The 18,277-nt window shown below is 51.5% G+C and overlaps 1 protein-coding gene across 4 annotated transcripts in view; it reads right to left on the bottom strand.

Annotated features, from left to right (window-relative positions):
- MBTD1 (mbt domain containing 1) overlaps positions 1-18,277 on the bottom strand; it is a 170,111-nt gene that overhangs the window by 100,489 nt on the left and 51,345 nt on the right. For all 4 annotated transcript variants that reach the window (XM_075349531.1, XM_075349529.1, XM_075349530.1 and 1 more), the window contains exon 11: positions 190-294. In XM_075349531.1, coding sequence (XP_075205646.1) covers positions 190-294 — 105 coding nt within the window. The remainder of the gene's footprint in view (positions 1-189; positions 295-18,277) is intronic.

Here is an 18,277-nt window from a genome sequence, read left to right as displayed (position 1 = left end):
CGACGCTCCAGCGATCCCTGCCAGGTCAGGTTGCTGGTGGGATCTCTGGAGCGTCGCAGTGTGACATCTCACCAGCAACCTCCTAGCAACTTACCAGCGATCCCTATCGTTGTTGGGATCGCTGGTAAGTTGCTTAGTGTGACTGGACCTTAACATAGTACAGATTCTGCAGATTAACAGCTTACTCACCTTTCTAATGGTTGCTACACATATTGCAGAAAGGTTCAGGGGATCAATAGCTTCCAGTTTCATCCCTTCCTTGAACCAATCAGAGCTCTGATCAATATCTTTGACCTAATAATAATAATAATAATAATAATAATAATAATAAAAAATAAAAACACGTAGGTTAATATATTGCTATACTATACATTTCTTCTGCAGTTACATTTAAAAGATCATTTGGGAAAGCCAAATGTAAACCTTTCCTTTTGCAAAGTAGAGAGTGGCTTGTCTGTCTCTCAGTCCATTCTGCCAAGTGGCGGGTCAGACCCCTCCAATCCAACGATGGCGGCCTACAGTTAGGAAAAGCCATCACTGTTTTACTGCCAGAAAGGTTTTAGCTTACCGTGTAATTTAGGACAACAGGAACCATTTTGTTTTATAATTATTGCCTAGTAAAAGCACTGTTCATAGAATAAAAAAAAAAAAAAAAAAAAAAAAAGGATTTTGCGGTGCTTTGATTGATACCTTCACCTTTTCCTTATTTATGGCTGGGTTTTCATTTAGCAGTTGTGTCCAATCATCTTTTGATACAAAAAAGGGTATCCCTCCAGCATTTATAGCCAGTTAAGCCTTATAAATCACAATAATAGTCCACGCCTGTATACATCACCACGTGAAATATAACAACCAAAAATTCCTACCCCACACAGTATTAGGAACAAAATGCCATCAATGAGAAAGGAAAAAGGTGACCATAAGATAAAATACAAGCTTATTAGATAAATATTACAAACAGAAAATCAAGGTACCTCACACTGAAAGAGACATAGTGTAGAGGGCGCACCGTTGTCACACCATTATCATTCCATTACCAGTACAGAAGAAGTAATGCTAGTACATTAACTACATAGCTATAAATTAAAAAAACAGTGCCCCTTCTCCATATAATCATTGTATATAAATATAGTAAGTAATTACCCCAACGTACGTTTCGTCTTCTTCCTCAGGGGGGCCGGTGAGGAAGAAGACGGCCCCATCCCGGGCCCTTTCCAGGTATATATGAACTCCATCACGATATATATAATCCCCATCCTGTTATACATGTCTGTAATCCTAGTATATATGATCCTCATCCTTGGCCCATGTTCGTAATCCTGTTCCTCCTCCTGGTATATATATTTCTCATTCTGGGCTGTGAGCCCTCGCAGGCAGGGTCCTCTCTCCTCCTGTGCCAGTCTGTGCCTTGAATTTTTCATGATTATTGTACTTGTTTGTTTTATGTATACCCTTTTTCCCATGAAAAGTGCCATTAAATAAATGGTGCTATAATGATAAATAAATGAAGGGAATTTTGTTTACTTACCGTAAATTCCTTTTCTTCTAGCTCCAATTGGGAGACCCAGCCAATTGGGTGTATAGGCTATGCCTCCGGAGGCCGCACAAAGTATTACACTTAAAAGTGTTAAGCCCCTCCCCTTCTGCCTATACACCCCCCGTGCTCCCACGGGCTCCTCAGTTTTGGTGCAAAAGCAAGAAGGAGGAAAAAGAATTATAAACTGGTTTAAAGTAACTTCAATCCGAAGGAATATCGGAGAACTGAAACCATTCAACATGAACAACATGTGTACACAAAAAAACAGGGGCGGGCGCTGGGTCTCCCAATTGGAGCTAGAAGAAAAGGAATTTACGGTAAGTAAACAAAATTCCCTTCTTCTTTGTCGCTCCATTGGGAGACCCAGACAATTGGGACGTCCAAAAGCAGTCCCTGGGTTGGTAAAATAATACCTCGTAAGAGAGCCGTAAAATGGCCTCTTCCTACAGGTGGGCAACCGCCGCCTGAAGGACTCGTCTACCTAGGCTGGCATCCGCCGAAGCATAGGTATGCACCTGATAGTGTTTCGTGAAAGTGTGCAGGCTCGACCAGGTAGCCGCCTGACACACCTGCTGAGCCGTAGCCTGGTGCCTCAAAGCCCAGGACGCGCCCACGGCTCTGGTAGAATGGGCCTTCAGCCCTGAGGGAACCGGAAGCCCAGCCGAACGGTAGGCTTCGAGAATTGGCTCCTTGATCCACCGAGCCAAGGTTGATTTGGAAGCCTGTGACCCTTTACGCTGGCCAGCGACAAGGACAAAGAGTGCATCCGAGCGGCGCAGGGGCGCCGTACGAGAAATGTAGAGTCTGAGTGCTCTCACCAGATCTAGCAAGTGCAAATCCTTTTCACATTGGTGAACTGGATGAGGACAAAAAAAAAAGGTAAGGAGATATCCTGATTGAGATGAAAGGGGGATACCACCTTAGGGAGAAATTCCGGAACCGGACGCAGAACCACCTTGTCCTGGTGAAAAACCAGGAAAGGGGCTTTGCATGACAGCGCTGCTAGCTCAGACACTCTCCGAAGTGAAGTGACTGCTACTAGAAAAACCACTTTCTGCGAAAGGCGTGAGAGAGAAATATCTCTCATTGGCTCGAATGGTGGTTTCTGAAGAACCATCAGCACCCTGTTCAGATCCCAGGGTTCTAACGGCCGCTTGTAAGGAGGAACGATGTGACAAACCCCCTGCAGGAACGTGCGTACCTGTGGAAGTCTGGCTAGGCGCTTCTGGAAAAACACAGAGAGCGCTGAGACTTGTCCCTTAAGGGAGCCGAGCGACAAACCCTTTTCCAGTCCAGATTGAAGGAAGGACAGAAAAGTGGGCAAGGCAAAAGGCCAGGGAGAAAAACCCTGAGCAGAGCACCACGACAGGAAAATTTTCCACGTCCTGTGGTAGATCTTGGCGGACGTTGGTTTCCTAGCCTGTCTCATAGTGGCAATGACGTCTTGAGATAACCCTGAAGACGCTAGGATCCAGGACTCAATGGCCACACAGTCAGGTTGAGGGCCGCAGAATTCAGATGGAAAAACGGCCCTTGAGATAGCAAGTCTGGTCGGTCTGGTAGTGCCCACGGTTGGCCGACCGTGAGATGCCACAGATCCGGGTACCACGACCGCCTCGGCCAGTCTGGAGCGACGAGGATGACGCGGCGGCAGTCGGCCCTGATCTTGCGTAACACTCTGAGCAACAGTGCCAGCGGAGGAAACACATAAGGGAGCTGAAACTGCGACCAATCCTGAACTAAGGCGTCTGCCGCCAGAGCTCTGGGATCTTGAGACTGTGCCATGAACGTCGGTACCTTGTTGTTGTGCTGGGACGCCATGAGGTCGACGTCCGGCACCCCCCAGCGGCAACAGATCTCCTGAAACACGTCCGGGTGAAGGGACCATTCCCCTGCGTCCATGCCCTGGCGACTGAGATAATCTGCTTCCCAGTTTTCCACGCCTGGAATGTGAACTGCAGAGATGGTGGAGGCCGTGGCTTCCACCCACATCAAAATCCGCCGGACTTCCTGGAAGGCTTGCCGACTGCGTGTGCCGCCTTGGTGGTTGATGTATGCCACCGCTGTGGAATTGTCCGACTGAATTCTGATCTGCTTGCCTTCCAGCCACTGCTGGAACGCTTTCAGGGCAAGATACACTGCCCGTATTTCCAGAACATTGATCTGAAGCGAGGACTCTTGCTGGGTCCACGTACCCTGAGCCCTGTGGTGGAGAAAAACCGCTCCCCACCCTGACAGACTCGCGTCCGTCGTGACCACCTCCCAGGATGGGGGTAGGAAGGATTTCCCCTTCGATAATGAAGTGGGAAGAAGCCACCACCGAAGGGAAGCTTTGGTCGCCTGAGAGAGGGAGACGTTCCTGTCGAGGGACGTCGGCTTCCTGTCCCATTTGCGTAGGATGTCCCATTGAAGAGGACGCAGTGAAACTGCGCGAAAGGAACTGCCTCCATTGCTGCCACCATCTTCCCCAGGAAGTGCATGAGGCGCCTCAAGGGGTGTGACTGGCCTTGAAGGAGAGATTGTACCCCTGTCTGTAGTGACCGCTGCTTGATCAGCGGAAGCTTCACTATCGCTGAGAGGGTATGAAACTCCATGCCAAGGTATGTGAGCGATTGGGCCGGTGTCAGATTTGACTTTGGAAAATTGATGATCCACCCGAAACTCTGGAGAGTCTCCAGGGTAGCGTCGAGGCTGTGTTGGCATGCCTCTTGAGAGGGTGTCTTGATCAGGAGATCGTCCAAGTAAGGGATCACCGAGTGACCCTGAGAGTGGAGGACCGCTACTACAGTAGCCATAACCTTGGTGAAAACCCGTGGGGCTGTTGCCAGGCCGAACGGCAGTGCCACGAACTGCAGGTGTTCGTTTTCTATGGCGAAGCGCAAGAAGCGCTGGTGCTCTGGAGCAATCGGTACGTGGAGATAAGCATCTTTGATATCGATCGATGCAAGGAAATCTCCTTGGGACATTGAGGCGATGACGGAGCGGAGGGATTCCATCCGGAACCGCCTGGTCGTTACGTGTTTGTTGAGAAGTTTCAGGTCCAGGACAGGACGGAAAGACCCGTCCTTCTTTGGGACCACAAACAAGTTGGAGTAAAAACCGTGGCCCTGTTGCTAAAGAGGAACAGGGACCACCACTCCTTCTGCCTTCAGAGTGCCCAGCGCCTGCAGAAGAGCCTCGGCTCGCTCGGGAGGCGGGGATGACCTGAAGAATCGAGTCGGGGGACGAGAGGTGAACTCTATCTTGTAACCGTGAGACAGAATGTCTCTCACCCAACGGTCTTTTACCCGTGGCAGCCAGGCGTCGCCAAAGCGGGAGAGCCTGCCACCGACCGAAGATGCGGAGTGAGGAGGCCGAAAGTCATGAGGAAGCCGCTTTGGTAGCGGCACCTCCGGTGGCCTTTTTAGGATGTGACTTAGACCGCCATGCGTCAGAGTTCCTTTGATCTTTCTGAGGCCTTTTGGACGAGGAGAATTGGGACCTGCCCGCGCCCCGAAAGGACTGAAACCTCGACTGCCCCTTCCTCTGTTGGGGTATGTTCGGTTTGGGCTGGGGTAAGGATGTATCCTTTCCCTTGGATTGTTTGATGATTTCATCCAAACGCTCGCCAAACAATCGGTCGCCAGAAATTGGCAAACTGGTTAAGCGCTTTTTGGAAACAGAATCTGCCTTCCATTCCCGTAGCCACAAGGCCCTGCGGAGTGCCACCGAATTGGCGGCTGCAACCGCCGTACGGCTCGCAGAGTCCAGGACAGCATTAATAGCGCAAGACGCAAATGCCGACGTCTGAGTGGTTATGGACGCCACCTGTGGCGCGGACGTGCGTGTGGCTGCGTCAATTTGCGCTTGACCTGCTGAGATAGCTTGTAGCGCCCATACGGCTGCGAACGCTGGGGCAAAAGAAGCGCCGATAGCTTCATAGATGGATTTCAATCAGAGTTCCATCTGCCTGTCAGTGGCATCTTTGAGTGAAGCCCCATCTTCCACTGCAAGTATGGATCTAGCTGCCAGTCTGGAGATTGGAGGATCCACTTTGGGACACTGAGCCCAACTTTTGACCACGTCAGGGGGAAAAGGATAACGTGTATCCTTAAGGCGCTTAGAAAAACGCTTATCTGGACAAGCATGGTGATTCTGGACTGCCTCTCTGAAATCAGAGTGGTCCAGAAACATACTCGGTGTTGGGAAACCTGAAACGGAATTTCTCCTGCTGAGAAGCTGACTCCTCCACCGGAGGAGCTGAGGGAGAAATATCCAACATACGATTGATGGACGCAATAAGGTCGTTCACTATGGCGTCCCCGTCCGGAGTATCAAGATTGAGAGCGGCCTCAGGATCAGAATCCTGATCAGCTTTCTCCGCATCATCAACCAGAGATTCCCCCCTCTGAGACCCTGCACAATATGATGATGTCGAGGGAAAATCTAAGCGAGCTCGCTTAGTCGGTCTGGGGCTGGGGTCTGTGTCAGAACCCTCAGCCTGGGATCCATGAGATACCCCGGGAGGACAATGTTGGTCCAGCTGAGGTGGGCCAGGGAACAAAGATTCAACAGAGTCCCTGTGCTGAGATACCGGCCTGGACTGCAAGGCTTCTAGTATCTTAGCCATAGTCTCAGAGAGTTTTGCAAACTCCGTCCCCGTCACCTGAACAGTGTTAGCAGGTGGCTCCCCCTGGGCCCCTCTTAGCAGAGGCTCCGGCTGAGTAAGTGCCACAGGGGCCGAACAGTGCACACAATGAGGGTCAGTGGAACCTGCCGGTAGCGGGGTCGTACATGCGGCGCAGGCAACATAATAAGCCTGTGTTTTGGCCCCCCTGCCTTTCGTGGGCGCCATGCTATTATCTTCCCTGAGTAACACAATAGGGTATATAGCCAGAAATCAACTGTGCACCATACAGTGTAAAACATATATACCATAAACATATAATGTTACACTACTGCACAATGGGGCTAGCACCACAGGTGCTGCTTACCACCCGCCTAAAGCGGTTGTGAGGCCACCAGAGTCCCTGCCTGGGTCTCCCAGACTTTGTCCCCCTCTGCAGCGTCCGAGGAGCTGACAGGAATGGCTGCCGGCGTCCTGAGGAGAGGAGGGAGCCGTGGGCGTGACCCAGAAAGAGCGGGAACTGGTGCCCGCACTGTGCACAGTGAGAGGGGTGGAGTATGCAAAGCATGCTCCAGCCCTCAGTGCTGCTCGTTCTGTGCAGCGTCCCGCCCTTCCCCTGCCTGTCAGGGCTGTGGGCGGGAGGAAAGGAAACTAGGCCGCAAAAAGCCGGGGACTCTAGTAATAAACGCGGCCGCCGTAAAAGCGCGGCCGGCGTGAAAGTCCCCGGCGCACTACAAGTCCCAGCCGCGCCGCAGTGTTTCCATGGCCGCGGCGGTCAGTGCGGCAGTCCCTATACATAAACACACTCAGCAACGCTGAGTGTGTAATGGCACATATTAACCCGGTCAGCGCCGTGGTCCCCGGTGCACTAGCACACCCAGCAAAGCTGGAGTGTTGCTGTGCGCTGTCCCCACAGGGATACAGAGTACCTCCAAGTAGCAGGGCCATGTCCCTGAACGATACCCGGCTCCTATCCAGCAGGCTCCACAGGAGTTGTGGATGAAGCACGGTCTCAGTGCCTGGAGACCGATAGGATCCCACTTCACCCAGAGCCCTGAGGGGGATGGGGAAGGAAAACAGCATGTGGGCTCCAGCCTCCGTACCCGCAATGGATACATCAACCTTACAACACCACCGACAAGAGTGGGGTGAGAAGGGAGCATGCTGGGGGCTCTATATGGGCCCACTTTTCTTCCATCCGACATGGTCAGCAGCTGCTGCTGACCAATCTGTGGAGCTGTGCGTGCGTGTCTGACCTCCTTCGCACAAAGCAAAAAACTGAGGAGCCCGTGGGAGCACGGGGGGTGTATAGGCAGAAGGGGAGGGGCTTAACACATTTAAGTGTAATACTTTGTGCGGCCTCCGGAGGCATAGCCTATACACCCAATTGGCTGGGTCTCCCAATGGAGCGACAAAGAAAATATATATTCCTATTCCTAGCATATATCACCCCCATCCTGGTATACATGCCTCCCCCCCATACTGGGCCCATCCTGGTATGTATGGCCCCAGTTATGCCGTACACATAGCACAAAATATAAACAAATAAATATTATAGAGATTATATTATATTATATATATACACACACACACACACACACACACACACACACACACACATATATATATATCTCTATCCCGACACGATTGTGGACTCACAAGATCGCCCCAGTCGCTGAAGTAAGAAGGTGACTGGGGTGGATAAGTGTGTCTGCTATTAAAGAAAATATTCATTGCTCCCCAATGCCATAATTGCACCCATCTCTTGGCTCCGACTTCAGTGTCGAGAGGTGGCCAAGATCATGGGTGTTGGGAGCACTTAATATTCATTTTCTTTAATTAACGGGCACACATGTTCGCCTCAGCCGCCGGCTTCCTGCATCGGCGATCCTGCTCCTGCTGCCTGTGACCCACCTGCCCATAGTAAGGCAGGCACATCTGGACTATTAAAAGCACCCCTGCTTCCCTCCCAAAAAAAACAAAAAAAAGGGAATTTTGTTTACTTACCGTAAATTCCTTTTCTTCTAGCTCCTATTGGGAGACCCAGACAATTGGGTGTATAGCTTCTGCCTCTGGAGGCCACACAAAGTATTACACTTTTAAAAAAGTGTAACCCCTCCCCTCTGCCTATACACCCTCCCGTGGATCACGGGCTCCTCAGTTTGGTGCAAAAGCAGGAAGGAGAAAACTTATCAGTTGGTCTAGGGTAAATTCAATCCGAAGGATGTTCGGAGAACTGAAGACCATGAACCCAAGAACAAATCAACATCAACAACATGTGTACACAAAAGAACAACCAGCCCGAAGGGTACAGGGGCGGGTTCTGGGTCTCCCAATAGGAGCTAGAAGAAGAAGGGAATTTTGTTACTTACCGTAAATTCCTTTTCTTCTAGCTCTTATTGGGAGACCCAGACGATTGGGTGTACAGCACTGCCTCCGGAGGCCACACAAAGCAATTACACTAAAAAGTGTAAGGCCCCTCCCCTTCTGGCTATACACCCCCAGTGGGATCACTGGCTCACCAGTTTTAGTGCAAAAGCAAGAAGGAGGAAAGCCAATAACTGGTTTAAACAAATTCACTCCGAATAACATCGGAGAACTGAAAACCGTTCAACATGAACAACATGTGTACCCGCAAACAAACCAAAAATCCCGAAGGACAACAGGGCGGGTGCTGGGTCTCCCAATAAGAGCTAGAAGAAAAGGAATTTACGGTAAGTAACAAAATTCCCTTCTTCTTCGGCGCTCTATTGGGAGACCCAGACGATTGGGACGTCCAAAAGCTGTCCCTGGGTGGGTAAAGAAATACCTCATGTTAGAGCTGCAAGACAGCCCTCCCCTACGGGGAGGCAACTGCCGCCTGCAGGACTCTTCTACCTAGGCTGGCGTCCGCCGAAGCATAGGTATGCACCTGATAATGTTTGGTGAAAGTGTGCAGACTCGACCAGGTAGTCGCCTGGCACACCTGTTGAGCCGTAGCCTGGTGTCGCAATGCCCAGGACGCACCCACGGCTCTGGTAGAATGGGCCTTTAGCCCTGATGGAACCTGAAGCCCCGCAGAACGGTAGGCTTCAAGAATTGGTTCTTTGATCCATCGAGCCAGGGTGGCCTTAGAAGCCTGCGACCCCTTGCGCTTACCAGCGACAAGGACAAAAAGTGCATCCGAACGGCGCAGGGGCGCTGTGCGGGAAATGTAGATTCTGAGTGCTCTCACCAGATCTAACAAGTGTAAATCCTTCTCATACCGATGAACTGCATGAGGACAAAACGAAGGCAAAAAGATATCCTGATTAAGATGAAAAGAGGATACCACCTTCGGGAGAAACTCCTGAATGGGGCGCAGCACTACCTTGTCCTGGTGGAAGACCAGGAAGGGAGCCTTGGAAGACAACGCTGCTAGCTCAGACACTCTCCGAAGAGATGTGATCGCTACCAGAAAAGCCACTTTCTGTGATAGTCTAGAAAGTGAAACCTCCTTCAGAGGCTCGAAGGGCGGCTTCTGGAGGGCAACTAGTACCCTGTTCAGATCCCATGGATCTAACGGCCGCTTGTACGGGGGAACTATATGGCAAACCCCCTGTAGGAACGTGCGCACCTTAGAGAGTCGTGCTAGACGCTTCTGAAAAAAGACGGATAGCGCCGAGACTTGCCCTTTAAGGGAGCCGAGCGACAAACCTTTTTCTAACCCAGATTGGAGGAAAGAAAGAAGGGTAGGTAATGCAAATGGCCAGGGGGACACTCTCTGAGCAGAGCACCAGGATAAGAATATCCTCCACGTTCTGTGGTAGATCTTAGCAGACGTGGGCTTCCTAGCCTGTCTCATGGTGGCAACGACCCCTTGGGATAAGCCTGAAGACGCTAGGATCCAGGACTCAATGGCCACGCAGTCAGGTTGAGGGCCGCAGAATTCCGATGGAAAAACGGCCCTTGGGACAGTAAGTCTGGTCGGTCTGGTAGTGCCCACGGTTGGCCGACCGTGAGATGCCACAGATCCGGATACCACGCCCTCCTCGGCCAGTCTGGAGCGACGAGTATGACGCGGCTGCAGTCGGATCTGATCTTGCGTAGCACTCTGGGCAGGAGTGCCAGAGGTGGAAACACATAAGGGAGCCGGAACTGCGACCAATCTTGCACTAGGGCGTCTGCTGCTAGAGCTCTTTGATCGCGAGACCGTGCCATGAATGTTGGGACCTTGTTGTTGTTGTAGGAATGAAAGAAATGTGGGTAATGCAAACGGCCATGGAGGAAAACCATTATCAGAGCACCAGGATAAGAAGATTTGCCAAGTCCTGTGATATATCTTGGCGGACGTTGGTTTCCTGGCTTGTCTCATGGTGGCAATGACATCCTGAGATAACCCTGAAGACGCTAGGAGCCAGGACTCAATGGCCACACAGTCAGGTTGAGGGCCACAGAATTCAGATGGAAAAACGGGCCTTGTGACAGCAAGTCTGGGCGGTCTGGAAGTGCCCACGGTTGACCCACCGTGAGATGCCACAGATCCGGATACCACGACCGCCAGTCTGGAGCGACGAAAATGGCGCGACGGCATTCGGACCGGATTTTGCGTAGTACCCTGGGCAGGATCGCCAGAGGGGAAACACGTATGGCAGTCGAAATTGCGACCAATCCTGGACCAAAGCGTCCGCTGCCAGAGCTCTGTGATCCTGGGACCGTGCCATGAAGGCCGGGACCTTGTTGTTGTGTCGTGACGCCATGAGATCGACGTCCGGCGTTCCCCAGCGGCGACAGATCTCTCGAAACACGTCTGGCTGAAGAGACCATTCCCCCGCGTCCATGCCCTGACGACTGAGAAAATCTGCTTCCCAGTTTTCTACGCCCGGGATGTGAACTGCGGAGATGGTGGAGTCTGTGTCTTCCACCCACTGCAGAATCCGCCGGACTTCCTGGAAGGCTTGACGACTGCAAGTGCCGCCTTGGTGGTTGATGTAGGCGACGGCAGTGGCGTTGTCCGACTGGATTCGGATCTGCCTGCCCTCCAGCCACCGATGGAAAGCCAATAGGGCTAGATATACTGCCCTTATCTCCAGTATATTGATCTGAAGGGACGATTCTATTGGAGTCCAGGTTCCTTGAGCCCTGTGGTGGAGAAAAACCGCTCCTCAACCTGACAGGCTCGCGTCCGTGGTGACCACGGCCCAGGTTGGGGGTAGGAAGGATTTTCCCCGGGACAGAGATGTGGGTCGGAGCCACCACTGAAGTGATGTTTTGGTTGCGAGGGAAAGAGAGATGTTCTTGTCGAGGGAAGCAGCACTCTTGTCCCATTTGCGAAGAATGTCCCATTGGAGTGGCCGTAGATGGAATTGCGCGAACGGCACTGCCTCCATAGCTGCAACCATCTTCCCCAGGAAGTGCATGAGGCGCCTTAAGGGGTGTGAATGACTCCGAAGAAGTGACTGCACCCCCGCCTGCAGAGAAAGCTGTTTGTCCCGCGGTAGCTTGACTAACGCTGGCTGGGTATGAAACTCCATCCCGAGGTAAGTCAGTGATTGGGTCGGCGTCAACTTGGATTTCGGGAAATTGATGATCCACCCGAACTGCTGGAGAGTCGCCAGAGTGACGGTAAGACTTTGTTGACACGCCACCAGAGAAGGGGCCCTGACTAGGAGATCGTCCAAGTAAGGGATCACCGAGTGGCCCTGAGAGTGCAGGACCGCCACGACGGATGCCATGACTTTGGTGAAAACCCGTGGGGCTGTCGCCAGGCCGAAAGGCAATGCCACGAACTGGAGGTGTTCGTCCCCGATGGCGAAACGCAGGAAACGATGTTCGGGTGCGATCGGCACATTGAGATAAGCATCTTTGATGTCGATCGATGCTAGGAAGTCTCCTTGTGACATCGAGGCGATGACCGAGCGGAGAGATTCCATCCAAAACCATCTGGTTCTCACATGTCTGTTGAGCAGCTTGAGGTCCAGAACAGGACGGAATGACCCGTCCTTTTTTGGCACCATGAACAAGTTGGAGTAAAATCCGCGACCACGTTCCCGAAGGGGAACGGGAATCACAACTCCTTCTATCCTTAGAGCGTCAACTGCCTGAAAAAGTGCGTCGGCCTGTACGGGGGGTGGGGAGGTTCTGAAGAAACGAGCCGCAGGACGAGAGCTGAACTCTATCCTGTAACCATGAGACAGAATGTCTCTCACCCATCGGTCTTGAACATGTGGCCACCAGGCGTCGCCAAAGCGGGAGAGCCTGCCACCGACCGAGGATGTGGCTAGATGAGGCCGAGAGTCATGTGGAGGCCGTCTTGGAGGCAGTGCCTCCCGCGGCCTTTTGGGGGCGTGACTTGGACCGCCACGCATAGGAGTTCCTCTGGCCTTTCTCCAGCCGGTTGGACGAAGAAGATTGGGTCTTGGCGGAGGGACGAAAGGACCGAAACCTCGATTGGATTTTCCTCTGCTGAGGTCTCTTAGGTTTGGACTGGGGTAAGGAGGAGTCCTTTCCCGAGGATTCCTTAATAATCTCATCCAATCGTTCGCCAAACAAACGGTCGCCAGAAAAAGGCAAACCAGTTAAGAACCTTTTGGAAGCAGAGTCTGCTTTCCATTCGCGCAGCCACATGGCCCTACGGACTGCCACGGAGTTAGTGGAAGCCACAGCCGTACAGCTAGCGGAGTCCAGGACGGCGTTCATGGCGTAGGACGAAAATGCTGATGCCTGAGAGGTCAAGGAAGAAACCTGCAGAGCAGAATTCCGCGTGACGGCATTAATCTCAGTCAGACATGCCGAGATTGCTTGGAGAGCCCACACGGCCGCAAAGGCCGGGGCGAAAGACGCGCCCATGGCCTCATAAATAGACTTCACCAAGAGCTCTATCTGTCTGTCAGTGGCATCCTTCAGGGATGAGCCATCGGCAACAGACACAACGGACCTAGCAGCCAATCTAGAGACTGGTGGATCCACCTTGGGGGAGTGTGCCCAGCCCTTAACGACTTCAGGTGGAAAGGGATAACGCGTGTCTGTGTGCTGTTTAGCAAAGCGCTTGTCCGGGACCGCTCTGGGCTTCTGGACAGCGTCCCTGAAGTTAGAGTGATCAAAAAACGTATTGCGCGTACGTTTGGGGAATCGAAATTGGTGTTTCTCCTGCTGAGAAGCCGGCTCCTCTGCAGGAGGAGGTGGGGGTGAGAGATCCAACACCTGGTTGATGGACGAGATAAGATCATTTACCAAGGCGTCCCCCTCAGGGGCATCAAGGTTAAGGGTAAAGTCAGGGTCAGAGCCCTGAGCTCCCACGTCCGCCTCGTCTTCCTGAGAGTCATCAGGCTGGGATCCAGAGCAGCGTGAGGAGGCCGGGGAAGAGTCCCAGTGAGGCCGCTTAGCCGGCCTGGGGCTGCGATCCGGGCAGGAGTCCTCCGTCTGGGACCTAGGGGCTATCCTGGGAGCGCGCTGCGGCGCGGACCGAGAGGGGCCTGGAGGAGACAAACTAACAGGGGCCGGGGCCTGTGAAGGGCCCGGTCTGGACTGCAATGCCTCCAGGAGTTTAGATAACCATTTGTCCATAGACTTTGCAATGAATTGAGAAAGTGACTGGGAGAGTGTCTCAGCGAAAGAGGCCAACAACGGTGACTCTGTCCCTGCAGACTGCTCAGGGGGAGCAGGGGGATCTACCTGAGCCAAGGGGCCCACAAGTGCCCGAGGCTCCGGCTGACAAAGCGTGGCAGGAGTCGAGCATTGATCACAGTGAGGGTAGGTGGATCCCGCAGGCAACATAGCCCCACAAAAGGTACAGGCCGCGAAAAAAGTCTGTGCCTTAGTAGCTTTGCTCCTTGTGGACGACATGCTGTTGTCTCTTAGGAGAGTGACCACTGAGGGTATATGGGAAAAGGGTATACAGCCGTTCCGAACAGATATATATATCTATATATATATATTCCGGCACCCTAGGGGGACCAACACCGGGTGACCGGTGTGGCTTACCGACCGCTAACGAGCGGAGCGTGTCCTCCAGATTCCCTGTCTTGGGTCCCCCAGAGGTGTGCCGCTGAGTAGCATCCACCGGCAGAATGCTAAAAATGGCTGCCTGAGCTCACAGGGGGGGCGTGGAGCCGAGGGCGGCGCCAGCAAAGAGCGGGAATCTGGAGTCCCAAAGTGGTCAATGAGGGTGGGGGGAGACATGCAAAGATGCTCCAGCCCTCAGAGCCGACGTCATGTCGGTAATCCCGCCCTTACCCCTGACAGGCAGGCCCGGGGGCGGAATTTTGCGCGACTAGGCCGCGGCGAAGCCGGGGACTAAATTTAAGGCCGTGCCCGACAAGCAGGCACGGTCGGCGCGGAGGTCCGCCGAAAAAACAACGGACGGAACTACCGCGGCTTCCGGGGAGAAGGAGCGACCTCCCTCCCTGTACAGTCCACACATGGGGACACAGAGTACCTTCCAGTTGCAGGGCCGGTCCCTGAGGGTGAAGAAGCTCCGGACCGGCAGGTTCCACCAGGGGCTGCGGATTGGAGCACGGTCCCAGCACGTGGATGACCGCTTAGGATCCCACTTCTCCCAGAGCCACATAAGAAATGGTGAAGGAGACGGCATGTGGCTCCAGCCTCCGTACTCGCAATGGGTACCTCAACCTTAACAACACCGCCGACATAGTGGGGTGAGAAGGGAACATGCCGGGGACCCCATCGGGGTCCTCTTTTCTTCCATCCGTCATAACTATGTATGAGAATGCATGAGTGGATGTGTGCCTCCTTCCACACAAAGCATAAAACTGAGGAGCCCGTGATCCACGGGAGGGTGTATAGGCAGAGGGGAGGGGTTACACTTTTTTTAAAAGTGTAATACTTTGTGTGGCCTCCAGAGGCAAAAGCTATACACCCAATTGAGCGACAAAGAAATGTGTGTGTTAAAGTCCCAAATTATTTATATACACAATACAGACCAAAAGTTTGGACACACCTTCTCATTCAAAGAGTTTTCTTTATTTTCATGACTCTGAAAATTGTAGATTGACAATGAAGGCATCAAAGCTATGAATTAACACATGTGGAATGAAATACTTAAAAAAAAGTGTGAGACAACTGAAAATATGTCTTCTATTCTAGATTCTTCAAAGTAGCCACCTTTTGCTTTGATTACTGCTTTGCACACTCTTGGCATTCTCTTGATGAGCTTCAAGAGGTAGTCACCGGAAATGGTCTTCCAATAGTCTTGAAGGAGTTCCCAGAGATGCTTAGCACTTGTTGGCCCTTTTGCCTTCACTCTGCGGTCCAGCTTACCCCATCTCGATTGGGTTCAGGTCTGGTGACTGTGGAGGCCAGGTCATCTGGCGTAGCACCCCATCACTCTCCTTCTTAGTCAAATAGCCCTTACACAGCCTGGAGGTGTGTTTGGGGTCATTGTCCCGTTGAAAAATAAAATGATGGTCCAACTAAATGCAAACCGGATGGAATAGCACGCCGCTGGAAGATGCTGTGGTAGCCATGCTCGTTCAGTATGCCTTCAATTTTGAATAAATCCCCAACAGTGTCACCAGCAAAGCACCCTCACACCATCATACCTCCTCCTCCATGCTTCACGGTGGGAACCAGGCATGTAGAGTCCATCCGTTCACCTTTTCTGCGTCGCACAAAGACACGGTGGTTGGATCCAAAGATCTCAAATTTGGACTCATCAGACCAAAGCAAAGATTTCCACTGGTCTAATTTCCATTCCTTGTGTTCTTTAGCCCAAACAAGTCTCTACTGCTTGTTGCCTGTCCTTAGCAGTGGTTTCCTAGCAGCTATTTTACCATGAAGGCCTGCTGCACAAAGTCTCCTCTTAACAGTTGTTCTACAGATGTGTCTGCTGCTAGAACTCTGTGTGGCATGGACGTGGTCTCTAATTTGAGCGGCTGTTAACCTGCGATTTCTGAGGCTGGTGACTCGGATAAACTTATCCTCCGCAGCAGAGGTGACTCTTGGTCTTCCTTTCCTGGGGCGTTCCTCATGTAAGCCAGTTTCTTTGTAGCGTTTGATGGTTTTTGCCACTGCACTTGGGGACACTTTCATAGTTTTCCCAATTTTTCAGTTTGACTGACCTTCATTTCTTTAAGCAATGCTGGCCACTCGTTTTTCTTTACTTAGAATTTGTATTATGGCAAGAAAAAAGCAGCTAACAGTCTATTCAGTAGGACTATCAGCTGTGTATCCACCAGACTTCTGCACAACACAACTGATGGTCCCAACCCCATTTATAAAGGCAAGAAATCCCACTTATTAAACCTGACAGGGCACACCTGTGAAGTGAAAAACATTTTCGGTGACTACCTCTTGAAGCTCATCAAGCGAATGCCAAGAGTGCGCAAAGCAGTAATCAAAGCAAAAGGTGGGTACTTTGAAGAACCTAGAATATAAGACATATTTTCAGTTGTTTCACACTTTTTTGTTAAGTATTTAATTCCACATGTGTTAATTCATAGTTTTGAAGCCTTCAATGTGAATCTACAATTTTCAGAGTCATGAAAGAAGGGAATTTTGTTTACTTACCGTAAATTCCTTTTCTTCTAGCTCCAATTGGGAGACCCAGACAATTGGGTGTATAGGCTATGCCTCCGGAGGCCGCACAAAGTATTACACTTAAAAGTGTAAAGCCCCTCCCCTTCTGCCTATACACCCCCCGTGCTCCCACGGGCTCCTCAGTTTTGGTGCAAAAGCAAGAAGGAGGAAAAAGAATTATAAACTGGTTTAAAGTAAATTCAATCCGAAGGAATATCGGAGAACTGAAACCATTCAACATGAACAACATGTGTACACCAAAAAAAAAAACAGGGGCGGGTGCTGGGTCTCCCAATTGGAGCTAGAAGAAAAGGAATTTACGGTAAGTAAACAAAATTCCCTTCTTCTTTGTCGCTCCATTGGGAGACCCAGACAATTGGGACGTCCAAAAGCAGTCCCTGGGTGGGTAAATAATACCTCATAATACAGCCGTAACGGCTCCGTCCTACAGGTGGGCAACTGCCGCCTGAAGGACTCGCCTACCTAGGCTGGCATCTGCCGAAGCATAGGTATGCACCTGATAGTGTTTCGTGAAAGTGTGCAGGCTCGACCAGGTAGCCAAAAAACACAAAAGTGGAGTTTGACATGACACAAGTCAGGTATTGATAATGTTTTTAACTTCAGTAGGTTAGGGACTGTCTCAGATGGGTACACCGTGACGAGGTGAGACAGCTTTTTACCTTTTTGCAAAAATGTATACACTAAGTACCCTGTTATTAAGCACTTGCAATTTATTTATTTATAGTCAGGGTATTTTTCATGCAATTTTCTCCTTGGTTTTTTTCGACCAGGTAGCCGCCTGACACACCTGCTGAGCCGTAGCCTGGTGCCTCAAAGCCCAGGACGCACCCACGGCTCTGGTAGAATGGGCCTTCAGCCCTGAGGGAACCGAAAGCCCAGCAGAACGGTAAGCTTCGAGAATTGGTTCCTTGATCCAACGAGCCAGGGTTGATTTGGAAGCCTGTGACCCTTTACGCTGGCCAGCGACAAGGACAAAGAGTGCATCCGAGCGGCGCAGGGGCGCCGTACGAGAAATGTAGAGTCTGAGTGCTCTCACCAGATCTAACAAGTGCAAATCCTTTTCATATTGGTGAACTGGATGAGGACAAAAAGAGGGTAAGGAGATATCCTGATTGAGATGAAAGGGGGATACCACCTTAGGGAGAAATTCCGGAACCGGACGCAGAACCACCTTGTCCTGGTGAAACACCAGGAAGGGGGCTTTGCATGACAGAGCTGCCAGCTCAGACACTCTCCGAAGTGAAGTGACTGCTACTAGGAAAACCACTTTCTGCGAAAGGCGTGCGAGAGAAATATCCCTCATTGGCTCGAACGGTGGTTTCTGAAGAACCATCAGCACCCTGTTCAGATCCCAGGGTTCTAACGGCCGTTTGTAAGGAGGAACGATGTGACAAACCCCCTGCAGGAACGTGCGTACCTGTGGAAGTCTGGCCAGGCGCTTCTGAAAAAACACAGAGAGCGCAGAGACTTGTCCCTTAAGGGAGCCGAGTGACAAACCCTTTTCCATTCCGGACTGAAGAAAGGACAGGAAAGTGGGCAAGGCAAATGGCCAGGGAGAAAAACCCAGAGCAGAGCACCACGACAGGAATATTTTCCACGTCCTGTGGTAGATCTTGGCG

The sequence above is a fragment of the Anomaloglossus baeobatrachus genome, chromosome 5 (assembly GCF_048569485.1).
Source record: "Anomaloglossus baeobatrachus isolate aAnoBae1 chromosome 5, aAnoBae1.hap1, whole genome shotgun sequence".
In the NCBI taxonomy this organism is placed as follows: Eukaryota; Metazoa; Chordata; class Amphibia; order Anura; family Aromobatidae; genus Anomaloglossus; species Anomaloglossus baeobatrachus.
Note: the sequence above shows the minus strand (reverse complement) of the source record. Positions and strands in the feature narration are given on the sequence as shown.